Raw genomic sequence first — 22,756 nt, 5'->3', positions numbered from 1 at the left:
TGCTGGAGATTCTTTCATCACGTCTGGGGCCCTTATTTAGCTTAAGGTACATTAGTACCCTGAGTTTGGGCTCCTGGGGATCGTTCCCATGCTGCAGTATGTACATAGCACAGCTCTATCATGTACATGCTTTATTAGGTTATACTAGAGTCATGGTTGCCCATTTCACTGAAAGAGGCAGGATTTGTGAGCAGTCTAAGAGCCAGTGCTGCCTGGGGGAACAAATAACTTCAGTGTATGTGGCAACCTGGGAGGTAACGGATGTCCTACATGTGGACGAATAAGAGGATTCTGATTGGTTGCAACAGAAATAAATTATTTAACATTACTGTTAGAAACACTCGGCTCATTTTAATAGATTTGAATCTTAATAGTTAAACCAAACAAATCAAAAATACTGGGACACAAAAAATATGAATGCCCACAAAGTTAAAGCCTTTTTTCACATGTGAGTGTTTCAGATGCATTAATATTTAATACAGAGATGTATAACTAATCAAATGTCAGTCATATGAACTGTAAGCAAGCAGGTGCTAGTAGAAATAGGATATTAAATGCTACCAATCCCAATATAATAAAGTAGCTGGTAATGGTGAGACATGACATGCTGGGATTAACATTACAGTATATTAATAGTCTTATTTATGGCAGCTTGGACACAGTTTACATTACATTACTCCTAACACTAGAGGTCACCATTACAGTCAATGACAACCTGATGTAGCATTATCATTCTCTATGTAGGTCTGTAAGCAGACTCACTGTATCCACACACTCACCCACTTCAAGACATGACACACCCACCTGGTCAGGTGAGCTGGATGATTTGTGTGGGCGGGGGTCGTGTAATAAAGTGGGTGTGTCATGAGAATAAACCCTTACCTATTAAACACGTCAGCTGAATCAAAGAAGAAGAAGTGAAGAGGTGTCACTCTGATGTGAGTTTAGGAAACTAAGAATGACCATGAGCTGTCAGTGTCACTGCACCAACGACATGAATGCAGAAGCTTGTGAGACTCCTGTTGCAGATGTTGATCAGCTAAAATGTTCCCATGGAAAGTGCGCTACAAAATGATTTTTTGTTACTGCGTGGCCAACGAGTTGAACAGAATACTATCCTGTGTTCATTCAGAGGGTGGGTCACTTTCAAGGTGCAGTGCGTAGAATTAAGTGGCATCTAACAGAATGAAATTCAAAGAAATGGAATAAAATATTCAAAAAAATGAATTAGTGTGTAATCACATGAAAATAAGAATCGTTGTGTTTTCGTTACCTTAGAATGAGTTCTGTAATCAACATTGTTGTCATGGTAGTGACTTGTCAATTACAACATAGCCACGTCCCAAAGTATGCTGCTTTATCATATATTTTACTCTAAATGAGACCATGATTTACAAAACCATCATCAAGAAGACCATTCATTCATTAGGTCTCTACTGACTTCTTTTTTTGAGCCAGTGGAGTCGCCCCCTGCTGGCCATCAGAGATAATGCAGGTTTAAGTCATTTCCACACGGGCTTCACTTTTCCTACTCGGAACTGCAAGTGTGCAACCTCTCCGCTAGATGTCACTCTCACCCACTGCTCCATCAATACACCGAGTGAGCCTTCTTCTCAATAGACGATCTTTGCAAACGTCCAACCATACAGTCGCTGTTGACATACGGAGTGACTCCGGCTGTCACACACCGACCTGCCCAACTGTTCATTACGATGAGCGCCTTCATGTTAACACGTTAGCGGTGTGAAAGCTCCACACAGGGAGAGGAGAAACGGAGAGTGCGCAGTTACATCGCTGTTAGCTTCTGTCGCTGTATGTCGGCCCGTTAACGGCACTCTGACAGCGCGCCATCACCACCACCAGCAGCAGCAGCAGCAGCACCATCACCAGCCAGCAGCAGCAGCAGCACCTCCAGCAGCAGCACCTCCAGCAGCAGCAGCAGCAGCAGCGGTCTCTCATTCATAAAGTGACAGATATGTCTTCACCCAGCACACGTCACACCGTGGTGAAAAAGAAACACGTCCGCTTCGCCAGTATGGAGGACGACGACGACGACAACGACGACCAGGAGGAGGACACCCTGTTTGACAAGAGGAAGGACACCGGGAGAGGGCTGAAGAGTGCGCTGAAGGCGGTTAAGAGGGCGACCAAACCGGGATGCGACGACCGGGTGGAAGTGGTCGGCGGAGGAAGTTGCGGCCGCTGGATGGTCACACTGGCGCTCTGTGCGTCCTTCCTAGGCTTGGTAATGAAGCAGAGAACTGAGCTGTGAAGGAAATGTGCTGTATGAATGTAGACAGGCCTGCACTAACCCGTGTGTGTGTGTGTGTGTGTGTGTGTGGCGGCTCATGATAATTATTAACAAGCTGGGTGGAGAGATTTCTGAACATACACCTGCTATACACGCAGCCATGCAGGGATTCAAATGTGGGTTAAAGGAGGAAAGCGAGTAGAATAAACATTCATTTGACTGCAGTCACTCATATAATATTCTATTATATAGGATAATAATTGAATAAAGTTAAAAGCTTATTTGCAGCGTGGTCCTTTAAGAGGGCAGGATGCAGATGATCAAGTCAGACAAGACCTGCAATAACAAAACACACAATAACCAACAGACAAGAGACAGCAAGTGAAGAATAAACATGTAAAACAAACTTATGATTGGCTTCTCATCAATGTTCCTCTCTCAGTCTGCTGCTGCTTCACAGAACCTGGAGACCTGTTCCACAGAGCAGCAGCAGTGCACAAAGCCACGATTTACACTTAGATCATCAGTAGAGGAACAACCAGTGATCTTGAGTTATGTGTATGGTTCAGTTTGTACTTTTCTCTGCGCCACCTCTGTATAGATAATAACTTTTTTACTTGTTGTCCAAACAGCCTCTGACCCACTGCTTGCTGTCTGGTTTCAAATATTCATAAATGCATTCAACAAGTTGTTCTACGACACCTTTACAGTCAAGTTATCAATCAACAATAGGCTAGTTGTAATGTACGCTGCAGTATCCTGCATGGACAGGATTTACATACTTGTAAAACGTGCTTTTCAACCACATTATCAGCATCAGATTACTGAAATCCATCTGCACACACCTGACAGGCTGCTCACTTTCACATTTAGTTGCACTGGGGAGAAAAAAAGGTGAAACACACACAAGCTTCATTCAGCCTGCAGCTAAAAACCTCTTCTCTTTTTTCTGGGACTAGAAGGGCAAAAAATACTAAATGATGAAATAGTAAATTGCAACACAGTTTGATCCAGGTTTCACCATTATATATATCACTGATAGTAAAAGTCAGACTGAAGTAAGTCTGTCAAGGCCTCTTTGTAGATTTGTCGTTGTCACACTAATGTTCACTGTTTACACAGAGAGAGAGACTCATCACACACAGGCAGAGAAGCCAGTTTTTCAGCCTCAGCGGACCAGAATGCAATGCAGCCATAAGACATATTGCATTTAGCATGATGTCATCACACATCACCTATTGATCATGTAAACAGTTGTATGGGTAGATCATTTTTTAAGGTGGAGGAGAGAGATCACGCTGCTAAAATGACCCTCCCATTGTGACTCTTACTGCTTTTCTAGGGGATGAGTATCTCAGTTCTTGGCCCTACGTTCGAGGACCTGGCTGTGAACGTGAAGAAGAACATCAGCAACATCTCCTACATCTTTGTGGGACGTTCTGCAGGATACATCGGCGGCTCCCTCTTAGGAGGAGTTCTCTTCGACTGCATGAACCCCCACGTTCTGCTAGGTAAACCCTTCACCTCTTAACTCACCTGCACTGTGATGCATCTACCAAGCTGTGACGTGTCTTTCTTCTCTCTCATGTCAGGATTTTCCATGCTGGTCACAGCGTTTGGAATGTGTGCTATTCCTTTCTGTAAGCAGGCTCTGCTCCTCACCGCGCTCATGTCCAGCATCGGGATCTCTATGGGTGTTCTGGATACAGGTAAGACATAAAACTAGTGTTGTAGTATTCACCATGTTCCTTTACCTGAGGTCAAGGAAAGTTCGCTGATTATTGGTCAAACCAGTGGAACCAGTTCCATACTGAAGGTGGTTTTATAACTGAGTGGGCGGAGCATTCAGATAAAGTTTCCTATGGAGCCAGTGGGGCCAGCTATTGTAGTTTAACCTGAGCAGATAACATGAAGATTAAATGCTGGATCATGACACTGATCAAGCAAAGAGCTCTCTGATAAAACTGCATGTAAGATGAGAGGAGCTGGATGAGGAAAGATGACGTGCTGGTAACTGTTCAACTGAGCCTCACAAGTATGAAAGTGAAAGTTTTGATCATCTGTGCTCACAAAATGAATAATTCACTTTCTCTGATTGATCATTTATAACCTAAAATGACTCAAAGGCTCAATGCATGAGGAGAGAGAAAATAAGGAAACATGACTTAAGAGAAAAGAGAAGTTATTTCCTTTCTTACTGATGATGATTCAGCTTTAACAGCTCTGAGTTTGTTTTCTTCTCTCTGTATAATTCACTTTGAACTGTTTGACAGACATTAATACAAATCAATAAATACATTACACAAATGATGCATTAGCCAACATGGAATTATACATCTCACATGGAACCAGTTGGATTATTTGCTGTCTCTGTGGTGATGGTGTGATGCAGTGTCAGAGCAGTGTGTTCTGCTGCACTGTTCACACATTAAAGGGTGTGTGTGTGTGTGTGTGTGTGTGTGTGTGTGTGTGTGTGTGTGTGTGTGTGTGTGTGTGTGTGTGTGAGATGATGAAACACTGTGAAGAGCAGGAATAAGATGATTGCTTACTTTGCATGTCAACATCAAAAGCTGAATTAGGTAGAAGTTGACCCAACACTGAATCAAACCTCACCTTTTTGCATATTCTGAGGTATAATAATGCTAACCTCAATGCTAACCTAAAATCAGTGGAGGATTCTGTAAGGGGGGATATGAGCAGCTTCCCAGGGCGACATCTTGCTGAGGGACGCACACACCAAGAGAAACAAAACAAAACAAAAGACGATGGGTTTTCTATCGCTCATTTGCACGTCAAGTTTTCTTTTTATAATGTCACCGTGTGGATCATTAACCTTGTTGCAGCTTCTACCTGCTGAGAAGATCTCTCAGTCAGCAGTAGGAGATGAGGATAATAGAATAGATTAGAATATCTTTATTGTCATTGTAACAGGTGCAACGAAATTTATTGCAGTCCTTGGCACAGTGGTAGGTTGACCTCAGGTCTCTACACTGAAAGCCTGAAGTAGGAGGAGCAGCTATGGAAGCCTAATAATGCAAAAAGTAAAATGAGTCACACTGCCAAATTAAAACACAATTTATATGTTGTTCTACTTGTATATGTATGTGATACAGGATTTGTGCAATGTACTTTTATTTCTGTTTTTTTATTAGTAATATGTTGTATTTCTTGATCATTTGGTTCTATATATATATATATATATATATGTTGTATTGTGTGTTATGTACTGTTCACCAGTGACCTCTGGTGACCAGCTCTGGCTGTATAACATTATTTGTACTAATGTGTGTATGAATGATTAAAGCTTCTCTGTGCTGAGCTGTGAATACTACAGTGCTCATGATGAGTGTGTGTCTCTGCTGTCTGTCAGGTGGGAACGTCCTCATACTGAACACATGGGGCGAGCAGGCTGGACCTCACATGCAGGCTCTGCACTTCAGCTTTGCAGCCGGGGCCTTCGTGTCTCCCATCATCGCCAAACTGCTCTTCGGTCCCGACGTGAACACCAGCAGCGCCGCAGTCGTACCGACCAACGCGACTACCCCTCTCCCCGTGGTCCCCAAAACCCCCGACACACACACCAACCTCATCCGCTACGTCCACAGCAGGAGCAGCACGCTAAAATCCATGTGGGCCTATATCGTGATCGGCTCCTTCGTCCTCCTCATCGCCATCCTCTTCTTCACGCTCTCCTCTCGCAGCAGCACGTCACGTGACAAAGCCCGCACGTCTGCAGGAAAGCCCCTCGTGGCCAAACATCACATGGCTCTAGTTGCCCTGCTCTTCTTCTTCTTCTTTGCCTACGTAGGTGCCGAGGTGGCGTACGGCTCCTTCATCTTCACCTTCGCCAAGGACTACGCCCACATGGATCAGTCCCAGGCGGCCGGGCTGAACTCTTTGTTCTGGGCGGCGTTCGCTGCCTGCAGGGGATTGGCCATCTTCTTTGCAGCCTGCTTGTACCCGGGGACCCTGATCCTGCTCAGTCTGGTGGGCTCCACTCTGTCCTCCCTGCTTCTCTGCCTCTTCAGCCAGGAGAAGGTGGCGCTGTGGGTTTGCACGGGCCTCTACGGGGCGTCCATGGCAACCATCTTCCCCAGCGGCATCTCCTGGTTGGAGCAGTACACCACAGTGACGGGCCACACGGCCGCTGTGTTTGTGGTGGGAGCGGCGCTGGGTGAGATGGTGCTGCCCGCCTTCCTGGGCTTCCTGATGGGGAAGGTCCAGCATCACCCTCTGCTGATGTACCTGGCGCTCATCACCTCCACCTTCACCTCCATCCTCTTCCCCGTCATGTACAAACTGGCCTCAGCCCCCAGCGGCCAAAGTAGGAAGCCCCGCGCCAGGGGCCGACCTACCGCTGACGACAGCGAATACCGTCAGGCGCTGCTGGATTCAGGTGCCAACGATGAAGAGGAGGATGAGGAGGAGGAGAACGAGGCCGATCAGTGGAACGATGCAGACTTTGAGGTCATTGAGATGGACGACACGGCCAGTCTCATCAGCTCGCCCAGCAAGGCGTCCTCTCCTCCTGATGTCACCGGTCTAACGGGGGGCTCGCCTCCCTCTCACAGCCAGCTCACAGAGCCTGTAGGGGGGGCCTCGTTCTCAGACACCATCTCTCTGGTGGGAGACTCCCCCAGACGCAAACTGCTGCTCTCACTGGAGAGAGAGAAGAGAGACTGAAACCTCCTCCTGTGCCCCCCTCAAGTGCTGTAGATCTCTCAGTGAACTGTAGAAGAGCCATCTGTCTACATGTCTGTGCTGATGTGTTGTCCTAACAGTAATGTACACTTCTTATTTAACATGATTTTTTGGCACTTTAGCCTTTGTGCAGACAGGAAACAGGGGTAAGGATCCCTGGCTGGAATTGAACCAGGGACAGTGCAGTGAAGTGGCATGTGCAGTAACCGTTCAGCTATCAGGCTGCTTCATTATGTACAGATGATTTACTGTGCAGTGAACGCATCACTGACTACTGACTGAAACATGCAGCTTACAAACATCCACCCGTCTATTCAAAGCTTTAGTTTGCACAGTCAGCATCTTTTAAAGCTTTCGGACTCTTGATGATGAAGAATGAGTTTTGAACTACTGCAACACTACAGACTGTTTGATATAATGTAAAGCTTCAGTTTCCCTCCACAGTGAGGTCAAAGGTCAGGGTAGGCTGCGTAACAGGGCTGGTATGAATTCAGTGCCTTGCTCGAGGACACTTGAGCAGATGAAAGGTGGATGTTTGTGGACGGGGAGACGGTCACCCTCTTCATCATCGCTCCACCCTCTTCATCATCGCTCCACCCTGCTGCCAAACTGATCTTTAAGAACTCTTATCTCATTTTGCACTATAGCAGAGACTTCACAGCAGATGTGTGACGATGTGATGAAGTGGTTTTTTTGCACTAGTCCTGACCTGTTTGTTTCTGTCCTGTACTGTGACGTCATGTGACTTGTGGTTCTCTAAAGATCACGTGTTGACACTGTGAGTCATCTTTTCAATTGTTGAAAGCAATCATTGAAAGAAGGCATTTTAATACATTGACTTTTTATTATATCAATCTCAAATTTCCACCCACAGTAATGTCCATTAAAAACAAACAAAAACACCTCCTTCATTATCATCATTTTTTTTTACATTTATACAAATACACAGATCCTGTGTACGGCTGTACGGGGGATTGAAGACGGGGTCTTGGTGTGGTTTGATGACAGGTTTTTGCACTGAGGATTGATAACGTACACAAAACCAGAAATGCACAAGGAAATTATAGACTCTTCATGACATAAATTATCAAAATACAGTATTGCAACAGTCCCAGAATTTTTCTTTTCAAAAACTGAAATTGATTCCAGTTCCCACACTCTATAGGTACGAGTATGAAGTGTCAGATCTGTCAAAAATGGACATCAATACAATCAAGGTTAAAAGAAACATGAAAAAATGGCACCCTTCAACAGAATGCATTAAAAATGGATTTGATTGCATTCATGGCCGGAGCTTTAGTTTATTTGATGCTAATGCACAGTGAGATTATAGATGGATCTGTACAGGAACTATTTACAACACACTGCAGTTGATATAAAAATGAAGAAAAGTCAATTAGTGGTTTGAATGTAGTTTGTCTTGAGATTTAAAAGGAGCTCCTTAAAAATCAAGGACTTCAAACTGCTACAGCGCATATGAGATACAAATCATCCTTGATTGGACTGCACGTAGTTCCATGACAGGCGGTCTGCAGCTGTGTCACACTGACACAGCCTCACTCAGCCCATAGCAGCTAATGGAGATGGCAGCAAACGAGACAAACACAAGCTGAGGGTGTAGGGGTTGGGGAGTTGGGGGTGGGGGTGGGGGGGGACGCTCCCCACGCCGCCTCCTCACAGGAGGCCCAAACCAGACGAGTCTGCACACGCAGAGAAATACTTGTATAACAAATAACAATTACGAGACAGAATGAAAACCCCACAGGGTTCAATCGAAGCACCATTTAAACAATTACAACTGAATGGACAATCAAACACTGAGATGGGAAAGGGAGGGGGGGGCAGCAATTAGCACCAAATCAGAAGGGGGAGGGGCTCCAGAGTCAGGAGCCAATCAGAACTGCTCCAGCAGCTGTCGGAGGTAGGGGGCCTTGGAGAGCTGTCTGTTGACCCGGGACAGCTTGTAGAGAACGGGACAGTCGAGGGACACGCAGGACACCTGCCGCTCTGCACAGCCGCTGCAGTTCCTACAGATCTGAAGACACGGCACAGTGAGAGCACTGATCAGCTGACTGGTTCAAAGGTCACAATAAGTGATCAACCAGGAGAGATCTATATTGTTAGAAGACTGACGACCAGGGACAGACAGTGTGACAGACAGGACGGATATTTCCACCAGCATGATGACTGTGTCTGCTTTGTCACTATATTCTCATAGAAATGCTGTGTGTGTGTGTGGGGGTGTGTGTGTGTGTGTGTGTGTGTGTGTGTGTGTTCAGAGATTTTCCACCTTTACTCTCTCAATTATAATTCAGACTTTTCCTATACATTTTGCATATTGATGATTCAGTTTGATCATTTATTGACTTTCAGTGGAATCTTATTCTTCTACTGTTTTCATCACACATGTTGTTAGAAGTATTTATGTGAATACTATTACCTTGTCCAGTCTTACACACAGGTATGTATTATGAAGATAAAGACAGCTGTTTAAAGTAATCTACTGTAAATCTCTCACCTTTAGCAGCTGGTCTTGCTGACTCTCCCACTGCCTCATGTCCTGGTACAACGTGACAGCGACACGCTGCGGCTCGGCGCGGCACCGCGAGCACACGCCCAGCTGGGTCAGCTCGTCACAAACGGGGCAGTGAAGCGTGGTGAAGTACTGGGAAATGGTTCCCTTCCTCCCTGCTTCCTCTCCACCCAGCGCTGCGGAGCAGGAAGCCTTCTGGATCTACAGAGACCAGAGAAAGACTTGAACCAGCGATACTTAATACAACTGATGGGTTTTTTTTTTCATTTCTTTTTCAGGCAGGTCTGACTCTGCCACACAGCAGCTCTCAGTTACACATCACTGCTCAGTTTAACCTTCAACACTTTGAGGTGCAGAACACCAGTCAGACTGCAGCTGTACAGGTGACCAGTGGACATGTTTACAGTCCGCGGTCATCTTTTCCCTTCTCTGCTGGTAACTTGGCACAGAGCTACATTTTTTGGTTATCAGTGGAATAGTTTAAACTGATACCAGGAATGAAGATTATACTGAGTCCTTGTGTCTGTGCACGAGAAACAAGCAGATCTGAGATGGTAACGTTAAACATAATACGAGACTTGTTTTTGTTTGATCCATTTGAGAGTTTTTAAGGTATTCAAACAGCATCCTGTGAGTAAAGTTAAAGTCTCAGCTCATTTATCTTGTTTGTTATGAGGAGAAAAGAACACGATGCTCAGTTTATATGAGAGACACACAGAATATAATCCCTCACTGTGAAGAGGAGTGTTTAGCAGCTGGTTGGTGGTTCAGAGACAGACCTAATCTAAAAGCTCTTTTGTTCCATCTTCCATTAAGATTTTAAACAGCAGCAGTTAAAACTTTACATGATCACACAGCAAGGTCCATGCTGTACAACTCTTGTGCAATGCAATATTTTTTTGTGCTGAATGTATTTTAGGATGGGGGGGGGGGGTGTTCTGGTGATTACATCTGCAGATGTTTGCGGCTCTACCAGCAGATGGCGTGTGTGCCCTGTCAGAGAGCAGCCTCTCTTCAGTAGTGACACAAAGAGCAGCTCAGCAGCTGCAGTTTGATGAGTCTCGATCCTCAGTAAGAGGCAGAGGAGGTTCCACTTCCTCCTTTGTTCTCTGTGCACTACAGAGCCTGAGTGAAAACACCCTCAAGATATTTTGAGGCAAAGGGGGCGACAGCAGTGAGAGGTGTGTCACTAATGGAACATAGAAGCTCATTTATCAGTTTATACATCTCTGAAATTGAGCTCATTTGGATTTTTCTGCTTTCATTTTTTATTCTGAAGATTGTAAAGTTTTCATGTTATCATCGACACTAATCTGCATTTTTTTCTCCTCCATTGCAGAGATGAGATAAAAACTCATTTCCTGAGTTGAATTGTAAACTGTTGTCACAGAGCGTGTGTGAGATCTCACCCTGGGGAGCTCCTGGTACCAGCTGAACACGTCCACTCCGATCAGCTGGAAGATGCGGGCCAGCGGTGGCAGGATCTGCTTGGTGATGTAGTAGGTGGAGTTGAGGCGCAGGCTGGGGTCCTGCAGTGCCTCCATGGGCCGACGCACCAGCTGGATGAGGGGCATGCCGGGCATCCCGTACACGATCACGTAGGGCACACGCTCGCCAACACGCGGCTCCAGGCGGCGGTCGTATGCCATCATACGCCTGGTGAGCAATCACACACAGAGCTGATGAACGTGATCACAGATTGTGCTGTAAATGACTCAAATTATTACATCAATCTAATTTCACTGTTTAATCATTTACTGGATAAACATTTTAGAATAAATACATCAACAATCAACCAGCCTGCTTCTTTGTGTGCTGATAAACTGTACCAGTGCTCATGAATGAGGCGGAATATTTCCCCTCTTACCCATGTCTCTGAAATCCGATTTTTTTCACCCATTAAGAGCTGGGTTGCCTAGCAACAGAATCAGGTACTGTACACGCAGGCTAGTGCAGCCAGACAATGAGCACTGTGGGGAAGGAGTAATTGGATTCCCACTGAGTACTGTAACTGTAGTTGACAGCAAGGTCTTTCTCCCTGTCACACACACACACACACACACACACACACACACACACACACACACACACACACACACACACACACACACACACACACACACACACACACACACACACACACACACACACACACACACACACACACACACACACACACACACACACACACAGTCAACAAGCAAACATATTCATCCAAGTGAAACTAAGGACTGTTTTTCTGGCCGTGGTGTTTCTCTGTAAATGCTTGCTGACAATGTGCTGTCACACCTCCTCAGACACACACACACACACACCTGGTGAGCTCCAGTGCAGGGACGCAGGCTCCGGGCCGGTACGAGCTGCTGCCTCGGTACTCCTTGGCGAAGGTCAGATCCTGCATGCTGGCCCGGCCGTCCAGGACCTTCACACACTGACGCTGAACAAACTGCTTCACCTGGCTGATGTCCCGCGTCTCAAACAGCAGCTTAATGGAACGCTGCAGAATCTGAGGAGGACATAAATGAATGAATGAACAGACACGAGATTAGTGAATTCAGGGACTCATAGAAACATAAAAAAAGCACTAATGTCAGTGTGACTTGTAGTTGAATCCCAATATTTAAACAGAATTAGAAGAGAAATAGTGTGTGTGTGTAACTCAGAGAGCAGCAGTCTAAAAAGGCAGAACTAACAGAGGGAAGAGTCAAAGTCTAGACCACAGACACACACACACACACACAGCCTCCCTGAGCGGGCAGAGACCTTTTCCTCTGATTGACATGTGTGAAGTAGTCTGAGTAAACGAGAGCAGGAAGAGAGCTGGCACGGCTCTGATTGGATTAGAACCACAGAGAATCAAGGGGAGTGAGGAGGAGGAGGATGGGGGGGGTGGATGGTTTGCCTGTTACCTTGGAAACAGCAGGGCAGCCGTCGCGGCGCACTGTCTCGATCCCTTTGGCGTCAAACACGGGCTCCTTTTGGTCGAGGTTCTCGTACATGTAGCCCACGTAGCGCTTCTTTGTCTGCAGCACACAGGGCAGGTACACCTGAGACACACACACACACACACACACACGCAGAGAGATCAATAATTACCTCTAAATGTGTGTACATGTACAGATGGAGAGAGAACACTGACACAGGCGGACACAAACCCAGATCTATAAAGAGTAAAAAGTTGCTCTGTGTGTGTGTGTGTGTGTGTGTGTGTGTGGTCCTGTGCTGACGGAGCACTACCTTCTCAAACTTGAGCTTGACAGGCTTCGGGTTGGTTGCGGTCACAGCCTCTGCAATCTCGTTCCCGATCTTGAAGGCCTGCTCTTTAGTGGCTCCTTTCAGCAACACAAACATACTGCAAAACACACACACACACACACATCAGGTCAGTCAGTAAGTCTCCATCAAAAGTCTCTCTGGTGGAGGTTTAAGGAGTCGACTATGAACTGCAACGTCCTCAGGAGCGTCTGTCACATGTCATTCCTCACCTCTCACTCCCCTCTTTTACTTCCTTTATTGTTGTTGTTGACAGTCAAATAAAAGCATAAACATAACCCCAAATACCCCAAAAATCAACTTATCAGCTGAGAGAAGTCTAGTTCGGGGTCCATATTTATCAAGAACCCTTTCTTGGAGTGTCACTGTGAGTTTAAATAAAACACTCTCTGTAGTTATTTGACGTCATCTTAGATTTCTACACCTGATCATATTAAGTTGATCAGTTATGTTAAGGTGCCTGAGGTGAAAAGAAATCAGTATATTCAGTATCAGTATTGCTGTTGTGAATGTGATGGTGAGATGATGCATTACGCTCAGTATTTCATAAATCACAGATGTATTAGTTAATTAGTTCAGATTTGAGCTGGTTTTCTATCTTTGATAATTGAAAGGTGGAATGGTTTTGGCTCACTACAAGCACATATAACACTGCTGGCCTGAATGTTTATGATAACCTGGATCTATAATTAACCTGTGATATTAAGTGAAATTAAATGTGTGAACTCAACACCTCACCATCTGCATCCTGTTTCTCCTTTGTCCAAAACATTCCTACACACGTCTGAGTTGACTTGTAACTGATGAAATATTGAGGATTGTTTTGTCTGAGCGTTTCTATTTTAACAGGCGCAGCTTCTCCAGTTATTACGGTAAAGTGGAGCGGCCCTCAGATGCTCACAGACCACTGTGCATAGCCAATCTTCTCGTGTGACCCTAATCAGCCAATTAAATCCGTGCATTCGGACAAGCGGAGAGACTGGACTGTCAGTGAGATACACACAGAGAAAAGAGGAGAGACAGAGAGGAGGCAGATAAGAGCTAAAACTAGACACTCTATTTAAGAAGCACAATCAAAAGCTTTCTGTAATGCCATTTATTTTAAAATACCATCTTTATTTGATATAAGAAAAGAAAATGTATTTATCTTATTCTTTAGTTTTTATTCTTATTTTATTATTGATTTGAATATTGCCAAATTCTAGAATTGTACTGTATTGATGTGACAGTCTACAATCTAGCCACTAGACACAGATGCTGATGGAACTACAACGCTACTTCAAGCTACTGAAAAATAACACAGACATGATGATGTTCTTGACCTTCACTTGAGGACATTTACACTAATTGGACCTTAATGAATGTTAACTGAATACCCTTGCTTTAGAGCCATGTTGTGTGCAAATGCAGTGGGGTTCTAAATACGGTCCCACTGCTTCCCTGCTCATTTGATTTAGTTTAATTACCAAAGTGCAAAAGTGAAAAAAAAAGTTGTTTCCTGCATTTAAAACTTCTTTTAATTGCAGCACTACAGTAATAATAAAACACTGCCTGGCAAACAGCTGCAGCCTTTTATTTTGAATGTGAGAATAAATGAGTGCCTTCCAGCTGGTTGTCAAAACAATAAAAACATGTAATGACGGGACACTCTGATGTGTGCGATTGTTGAAAATGTTGAGAAACGCAGCTCAGGTGCAATCAGAGGCTCTCACATCATCACAGTGTAGTGACACATCCACTGAGCTGCTGGCAGAGTTAACACACTCAGCTGATTCTAGTGTGTCTGCTGTGGCTGATGTGAGATTACAGAGTACGTAGTCCTGTGTGGAGCTGCTGCTGTACCTGTCCGTGTCTCCATACACAACACGCGCTCCCCATTTCTTAGTGTCGTTCACCAGCTTGATGGCTCCCTCCAGCGTCTCTCTGGCTTTGTGGACGATGCTATCTCCAACCTGAAGATGACAAATGAAAATGTTGAAGTTTAAGCAAAGGATTAAGTTTGCGTTTTTTCCCTGAAATCAAAGTTCAGGTCACTTAATTAATTAATGTTTAGATTACAGACTAGAAATGCTGTTTCCCATGAAAATACAAGCTGTAATATCTGTTCTCCTTCTCCAAAAGAAGCACGGTTGGAATTTGAAAACGCAGCCAAAACAAAGCCGTCTCAGTCTTTGCTGTCTCAACTTTTTTTTCCACTGAGGTTTAGATCCAAGTGAGCCTTCCTCAGTATACAGCTGATGACGATGAGCTCACCTCCACGCTGGGCATGCGTCCAGAGTAGTTGGCCGCCGTGTAGCCGAAGGTGACGTTGGCGATGAGCTTGAGTCCCAGCTGCCGGGCGTCCAGCAGCTTCATCAGGGCTTTGTCCTGCTTGTAGGTCTTCATCGACTGCTTCACCATGATCCGCGTGTTCAGGATCTCTTCCAGCATGCAGGGCACCACACCTTTACGCACTGACGACTGGACAACAAACAGACAAAGAATGTAAGGGGATTATAACTTACAAGTCCCTATGAATGAATGAATGTATGAAGTAGTTTGTCCCTTCAGGTGATGCAGATCAAACCTGTACTTATCAAGAGTTATACAGGAAATCAGCTGTTGGTGAGAAATGATCAGAGTGACTCATATTTGGAGCTCACAGGATATCACTCCTAACATATCTCAACTAATATGTGGAAGAACTCCAGATGTGTCCAAACCGGTTATTTTGGAAAAGCGGAATTAAAACAAGCTTATAAAGAAATATTATTTTGACAGTTGTGAATGGTGGTCTTCTCAACCTTCTGTTTTTTTGGCAACAGAGAAAAGGCAGCTTTACAACAGTGATATTAGAAGTCTTTGTCAACCTGTTCTGTTGGCATAAAGTGACACATTGATCGCTCTCACAGCACCTCACATAGAGATCTGTGCAGCTGCTCAGAGTGGCGTAATAGAAAAACAATGCTGCAGAACTTTTATAGGCTCTTACTTACCTGCTCACAGAGTGCTGCTATTTTCACTGCAGCTGTCAGAGAAGTGTGAATAAGTGTCTTAAAACAACATCAACTCTTAGTAGGAGTCAGTGTAGAAAAAGCTTCAGATATTAATCTTAGGTCCTATTCTGAGTGAGGAACGCTCCTAATCCTAGTGTAACTACCAGTGCAATTACTGCCAGTGATTCTGAGTTACTTGATAAAGGTTTTTAATCAGTGGAAAGAAAAAAATCATGTATCACTAGGATGACAACACGATAAAAATAAATAAATAATGACCCCAGATATAAGTCAAGTTAAAGTCCACACATACTATATATGGGTCAATCATGCAATGCAATTTGTGTATTGTATTGTTTCTTAAAAATCTGATTATATACAGGAAAATAAATGTGAAGTAAAATATGGAATAAATATAATCCACTTTAACAAGGTGACATTATGTTTTGTAACTAATTTTACATCAATTTTTAAAACTTATTTTTAAAAAATGGTTGTTTTTAGGATATGTCCTGCTCAATGTTGATCAAATGCTTTTAACATTTCAATGTAGAAATTTATTTTCTTTCTTTTGATGTTGATGAAGTCATTATTAGTCCACTTAAATACACTGTAGGTGATAAAATATTGAATATATATCATTCTTGTGTGGTTACACCATTTGACATTTTCAGGAGCATTCAGTCTTACTTTTGGTAAAAAATGGTGCAAATATCATTTCAAATGATATAAAACCAACAAAAATACTAAATGTACATTTTAACAAACCTGATGCTGCTTTTAAAACTAGTTTTTAACATATTTTGAAACCATTTCCAAACCATTTATCACTGACCCATATAAAGGATACACAGTATACAGAGAATGATGAGTTTGGGTGACATCCCAGCAGAGAAATAATTAAAAGCAGTCAGTATTTTGATTTGCAGTCTTTAGAAAATGACACTCTTGTTTCCCATTAACATTCGACAGTTAACACTATAAAACTCTAAATGTAATACTTGGGCTCTAGAAGATGCATCCAGTGACACAGTAGTTGTGCAGGAAGATAAAGCCAGCTTTGCAACATCTGGCTAGTTTCTAAGACTAAATCCAGCTGTAGAGAAACAAAAACAGAGGCAGACTCAACCTGCTTTTCTTCTGTGCCTGTGTGTGTGCATGTGTGTGTGCATGTGTGTGTGCATGTGTGTGTGCATGTGTGTGTTATGTAATGAGGCTACAGAACTGGAGCCAGGCAGCGGTGGAGGAATGACTGAATGAATTAAATTAATGAATGGAGGGACGTGGAGCATGAAGAGGAGTTTTCTGCAGACGTGCTCGGCCTTCACATTAATAAAGCTGCACCGCTGCAGGACTCAGAGGGGAGTCTTAATGGGGCCACTGTGGAACGAGTGTGTGGTGGAGTCTCATCAGTACCTTGACGAAGGCGATGCCGCTGGGTGACACGGTGATGTCGTTGCGGAGCTGGTAGAGGAGATCAGGAGGAACCCGCAGAGAGGTGCAGCCAAACTTAAACTCATCAGGCCTGAAACAAAGAAACATGTAAGAAAAATGTTCAAGAACTTACTTTTCTTTTTCCTTTCCTTTAATGCTACCTGTGAGATAAGTCAAGATGATGTCATCAGCATACAAACAACGACAGAGTGAGTTTAGTCTATGGTTTCTTATGGTTGGGGCTCTCAGAGGGATGACAAGATAAATCTGAGGGAGGACAGAAGAGAAAGAAAAACATTGTTCTGCTGTACAAATTCATATTCATTTCTTTCCTGATTCTTCTCTAATCTTTACTTTTATTTTGCATTATTGGATTTTTTTACCTCTTAAGGCCTCTAACAGTTATTCAAAGTAAATAATGTAGAAAACTGAGTATATGCAGCATGTGAGGGATCATAAGTGAACAGTTATATTTTACAATCACAAAAGGTTGGAAATCATCTATTTAGGTTATAAAATACTAAAAATCTGTCTGTCACACTTTCTCAGTGTCCAAGCTGATGTCTTCATAGTGCTAGTTTTAAGATATTTATAACCAATATCTATTAAACAAAGAAAGCATCATTTCTCAAACTGGAGAAGATGGAGCCAGAGGATGTTTGACCTCTCTGCTTTAATAAAACCAGATTTAAAAACTGTAGTTCAGTGTCTGCTGATCAACTGATAAATGAATCCACCAATCATTGCAGTACAACTTTGGAGTCAAAAGAATGAAAAAAAGCTCCCCTGATGAAGGTCAGATAGACTGAAACGTTGCAGCAACTTAATAAAACAAACTTTCCTCCTACACACCTGCCACTACTCAGGTGTGCAGAGATTTCTTTCTTTCATTTTTGGAGAAGCAAACCTGGAGCAAAAACATTCTGCATGCTCTATTATTTGGAATTGAGAGTTGATTAATCAATAAAAAGCAGACGTTGATGCAGCGACTCAACCAAGTCCACATATATTATATATCACATGATGAATGCACTTCTACAAATCCAGTTCAAGTTTATTCATTTGTCATTCCAACCAAATCTATTCAATACATTCAGTGGAATGAAATTGCATTCTCAGGACCAAAGTGCAGAGAAAATAGAATAAATAACTAAACATACCTAAGAAACACATAAAACCAAGTAAAAGACACTAAGGCAACAGCAGTTAAAAAAGACCTGTGTTAAATAAAATAAAGTGCAATCAAGTGCCTGAAATCATAATAAATAATTAAGAAGTAGCTGATGATAAATAGAAGTAAACACTCCCTCTATATAATCATTATTACATGTTTTCCTGCTGATAACACAGAATGACTGCAGATATCCAGTGATCAGTTAAAAATAACATGGTGTGAGGCATGATTGTTCAATTTTAAAGTAACTATTGTATAAAAGTGATTTATAATGAACCAAACACATGTACTGTAACAGAAAATAGTGCGACTGTACTGAAACTAGTCCACATGTGCTGATGAGTGTTGCAGCATATTCTGGAGCAGTAAACTAGTCTCTGGTCTAATTTGCCACTTTCTACTCTGCTGAGGACGAGGAGCATAAAGCCAGCATACGTCTGACAGACACTACACTCTTTTTCTTCCGCCTTGGGGTTGCAAACATATACAAGTTGGAAAGAAGTGTTCATGGCTCCTGCTGTTGCTATGCAACTACAGTAATCCCCCAGAAAAAAAAAAAGAAAAAAAAGAATTCCTAACTTCAATCTCTCGCTGCTCTGAGCTGTGAACAACATGCAGAGCTCTCGCTGTGTCTGTTCCATTAAAAATAATGAGCGAGCACTGGAAGGAGACTTTCCTGGCAGAGGTGCAACATAAGCTGGTTGGAGTACACGCTGTAGGTGTGTGTGTGGGCCTGTCGTGTACTTACGTTCCCAGGCTGTCCACGTGGCCGAGGCAAGTGGAGTAGCAGTAATTGTAGGCGATGACGATGGAGGGGTAGAGCGACTGGAAGTCCAGAACCACCACCGAGTTGCTGTAGAAGCGCGACTCGGGCTCCATCACCAGAGGGATGCACTGCGGCGCCCTCTGCTGGGCTCGTTGCTGGATGCTGGGCGTCACAGGGATGTAGTTAAGCGGTTTGGCCACGCGAAGCATCATGGACTCGACACGGTACTGCAGGGACGAGAAGGAGACATTACAAACTTATCTTTATTATTTGACTTCTATTTGCTGCTTCATTCACTTTTTTCTTATTTGTTTCCACTATTTATTTATGTATGCATTTGTAAAATAGGTCAACAGAATTTTCAATATGAAATATAGGAAACCTCACAACTGTGAAGTGTTGGGACAGAGTTAGTGTTTGACATAAGATGACGTCCAATCCAACTAAGTGCTAACCTCCAAATCTTTACTCTAACATTAAGAACAAATAATCCAGAGCTTCACTTACTGATTTTATGGACACTTAGGGGACACTTAGGGGCAAACAGGAAACACTACATGACTAAATGTTAGTAAACAGTTGCAGTTCATTGTATAGGTGACTGTACAATGACAATAAAGACAGTCGTTTTTTCTCTCACTCTCAAACATAACTAACTTAAGTCTAACATTTATTCTTTTTAGTGTTTTTGGTCTCCAGCAGCTCCTGAGAAAAACATCTGGCTCTTAAGATTTTAAACGCTTCATTATGTTCTCCAGCTAATTGCTCTGTAGAGCTGAGAGGAGAACAGGGTTCTCTGGGGGTACGTCTCTATGAGCAACACCTTTCAATAAGACCTGGACGTGTGCATGTGTGTGTGTGTGTGCATGTGTGTGTGTGTGCGTGTGTGTGTGTGTGTGTGTGTGTGTGTGTGTGTGTGTGTGCGTGTGTACCTGGGATCCTCGGGTCAGAACGTGCAGGAACTGGATCCCAAACAGTCTGGCCAGCTCGCTGGTTCTGCCGATGATGTCATTCTGCTGAAGGAGCTGCATGGTGCCACGCACACGGCTCACATAGTGGTCCACCACCTTCCACCTAATACATACATACACACACACACACACGCACATCAATGGATCCTCTTATTTTTTAGATTATTTTAGAGATCCTAAATCCTACATTTTTGATAAAAATACACTTTTATCATTCTTATTTTCTCTCTTATGAATTGGTCTCAAATTGTTCTTTACTTTTGTTCCTTTTCTTTAGGTTGTCACTTGTTCTGTCTTATTATCAGCTTGTCAATCAGCTGTGAAGCACTTTCAACTACATGAACCTGTATGAAAGCTGCTGTATAATTAAACATTGACTGATTGTTTGTATACATTGGTTTTCAGAGCTTTACAAAAGAAACAGCTGTGTTAAAAAACAGCTAAAAGTCAGCTGGAGAAATCAGGACTGATTAGAGCGCATCGTGTGTTGCACGGTGTTGCAAACAGACCTGTACAGGTGGGTGTTGTGGTCAAACCAGTCGGACAGTGTGCGGGGGCTGTACAGGGGGAAGCGTTGGTGGAGCACGTGGAAGGCAACGTTCTCAAAACTGTAGTTGTTCAACGTCACCTGAAAGGAAAAATACAAATCTTTAGTACCTTTAATCAAAGTAGATGGAAAACAGTAGTACAATCCTACACATTGTATCATTTGTAACCCCCCCCCCCCCCCCCCCCCATTTTATTTTAGTAAAGGGGTGGCCGTGGCTCAGGAGGTAGAGCGGTCGTCCACCGATCAGAAGATTGGAGGTTTGATGTGTGGGCAACTTAACCCCAAATTGCTCCTGATGCCTGTGCTATCAGTGTATGAATGTGTGTGAATGGGTGAATGTGACATGTAGTGTAAAAGAATCTGAGTGGCCAAAAGACTAGAAAAGTGCTATATAAGTACAGTCCATTTACCATTTAGACTGACTTCTGAATCTGTAACGACAGCGGTTTCCTATGTTTTTGGCTCGTGACCCCTTAAAATGAAACAATGTCTACTTGTGACCACTAATCATGGGTCTTGGTCTGGTTCTGGCCTTTGTGCGGACACGAGCTGTGAACCATTCAACCAAAGACTTTTCCTTCTAGGACTGTTTCATTTGAAGAATTTTTAAACAGCAGAAGAGGCGAAAGTATCCAGTATTTGACAAGAAAAAGGCAAGAAACTGAGAAGTAAAATATAAATAAATATTTTCTTTCCTTTCTTATCATTAACCTATCTTGTGACCTATCAGACTGCAGGGTCAGAAATGTACGAGAAACTTCATAAAATGTCTCTGAAATTAGGTGAAACTTCCCCCAACCAAATCATTCAGGCCACTCATGGGAGTATTTGACCTGTGATTTCCTGTGTGATCTGAGAAATATCAGCATTCTTTGTTTAAAAAGACAACACTCACAGCCTGGCAGACAGCAGTTAAAACACCAGCCTGAGAAAAAACCTGCTAAGTGAACAAAAATGAAAAAACCTGATGGGAGACGTTTCTGTCAATATGTCTTGCAAAGATTTTATTCTAAAACGATCAAAGTGAATATATATGAATGACTGATATAGAAAAATAAATCAGCACTGTAGCAGAGAGAACACTGGAGAACATCCTGCCTGACAGAGTGGAGGAATCAGAGAAAGGAGGGCACCAGCTAAAACTTAGGAGTGGTCATGACAGGGTTTTTTTTTTTTTTTTTGGGGGGGGGGGGGTCCAGTCATACTGGGACACTTGCCTCAGTCTTCATCACTCTCCACAGGTTGAGGGAGATGCGGCCGATGATGTTGATCTCAGTCATGGTGTCGGCCCCGTACTCGTCCCTGTCTGTGGAGAAGCGGTTCTCTTTGGAGTCACCTGAGGACACACACAGAGCCAGACAGACAGCCGATTACAGAAGCTGCCAGAGGCTCTCCATTCAGCTAGTGGAACACAAACACACACACACACACACACACACACACACACACACACACACACACACACACACACACACACACACACACACACACACACACACACACACACACACACACACACACACACACACACACACACACACACAAAGAAACACACTCAGATTCACACACAAACTCTGCTGTACTCACACAGCTCTGCTCATGTGCACACACAGATGGGCACAGGTTTACACACTCCAACAGGGCCACACATGTTTGTATTTAGTGTGTTCACGCATAAACACACACACACACACACACACACACACTTTCTCCTGACCTGGATTTAATGATTTCAGACTGGAACAGGAGATCACTCAAAAACAAACCACCACACACACATGCGGGCGCGAACACACACACACACACAGATTCACATACAAACTCCAATCATATAACCATAATGACTTCTGCACATGCACATACAGGATTTTGCAGTTATGCACTTAACATGTGCCATGGTCTATTTATGGCTTTGTCCTGAAGTGTCACAGCCTTGATTATAAAGAGAAGACCCTGATAGTTGGTCAGTAGCAGGTTGTACTGTGTGGAACACCCTGCATGCTGCACATAATGCAAAGCTCAGCAAATAAGTTTTGCACAGGAAACTCTCAGTTATGTGCAGGTGAGCACTGCAGTTACTGATCTTCAAGAGGAATCTGTGGCATTAGATTAAACCTACAAGAATTCT

At 43.5% G+C, this 22,756-nt stretch overlaps 2 protein-coding genes across 3 annotated transcripts in view; one reads left to right on the top strand and one right to left on the bottom strand.

Annotated features, from left to right (window-relative positions):
* Positions 1–1,724: 1,724 nt before the first annotated feature.
* mfsd4b (major facilitator superfamily domain containing 4B) lies at positions 1,725–7,926 on the top strand. The gene is made up of 4 exons (XM_062437835.1): positions 1,725–2,245; positions 3,594–3,762; positions 3,844–3,960; positions 5,622–7,926. Exons 1-4 carry the CDS (start codon positions 1,976–1,978, stop codon positions 6,932–6,934), a joined length of 1,869 nt encoding a protein of 622 aa, XP_062293819.1. The 5' UTR covers positions 1,725–1,975; the 3' UTR covers positions 6,935–7,926.
* A 143-nt stretch (positions 7,927–8,069) lies between these two features.
* Positions 8,070–22,756, bottom strand: part of rev3l (REV3 like, DNA directed polymerase zeta catalytic subunit) — an 83,757-nt gene continuing 69,070 nt past the window's right edge. For both annotated transcript variants that reach the window (XM_062437831.1, XM_062437832.1), the window contains exons 20-32: positions 21,846–21,964; positions 20,588–20,706; positions 20,040–20,181; positions 19,090–19,334; positions 17,150–17,258; positions 15,012–15,218; positions 14,601–14,710; positions 12,723–12,837; positions 12,395–12,532; positions 11,801–11,991; positions 10,895–11,141; positions 9,471–9,686; positions 8,070–8,987 (exon numbers count right to left, since the gene is read on the bottom strand). In XM_062437831.1, coding sequence (XP_062293815.1) covers positions 8,847–8,987; positions 9,471–9,686; positions 10,895–11,141; positions 11,801–11,991; positions 12,395–12,532; positions 12,723–12,837; positions 14,601–14,710; positions 15,012–15,218; positions 17,150–17,258; positions 19,090–19,334; positions 20,040–20,181; positions 20,588–20,706; positions 21,846–21,964 — 2,099 coding nt within the window. In that variant the 3' untranslated portion in view covers positions 8,070–8,846. The remainder of the gene's footprint in view (positions 8,988–9,470; positions 9,687–10,894; positions 11,142–11,800; positions 11,992–12,394; positions 12,533–12,722; positions 12,838–14,600; positions 14,711–15,011; positions 15,219–17,149; positions 17,259–19,089; positions 19,335–20,039; positions 20,182–20,587; positions 20,707–21,845; positions 21,965–22,756) is intronic.

Source organism: Scomber scombrus, chromosome 17, assembly GCF_963691925.1.
Source record: "Scomber scombrus chromosome 17, fScoSco1.1, whole genome shotgun sequence".
NCBI classification, from domain to species: domain Eukaryota; kingdom Metazoa; phylum Chordata; class Actinopteri; order Scombriformes; family Scombridae; genus Scomber; species Scomber scombrus.
Note: the sequence above shows the minus strand (reverse complement) of the source record. Positions and strands in the feature narration are given on the sequence as shown.

What these genes read in the sequence shown, in the direction of transcription:
- mfsd4b (XM_062437835.1), top strand. Translation starts at nt 1,976, where the DNA reads ATGTCTTCACCCAGCACACGTCACACCGTGGTGAAAAAGAAACACGTC. An exon ending in GTGCGTCCTTCCTAGGCTTG is followed by an intron (nt 2,246 to 3,593) that starts GTAATGAAGCAG and finishes CTGCTTTTCTAG; the next exon opens with GGGATGAGTATCTCAGTTCT. An exon ending in TATGGGTGTTCTGGATACAG is followed by an intron (nt 3,961 to 5,621) that starts GTAAGACATAAA and finishes GCTGTCTGTCAG; the next exon opens with GTGGGAACGTCCTCATACTG.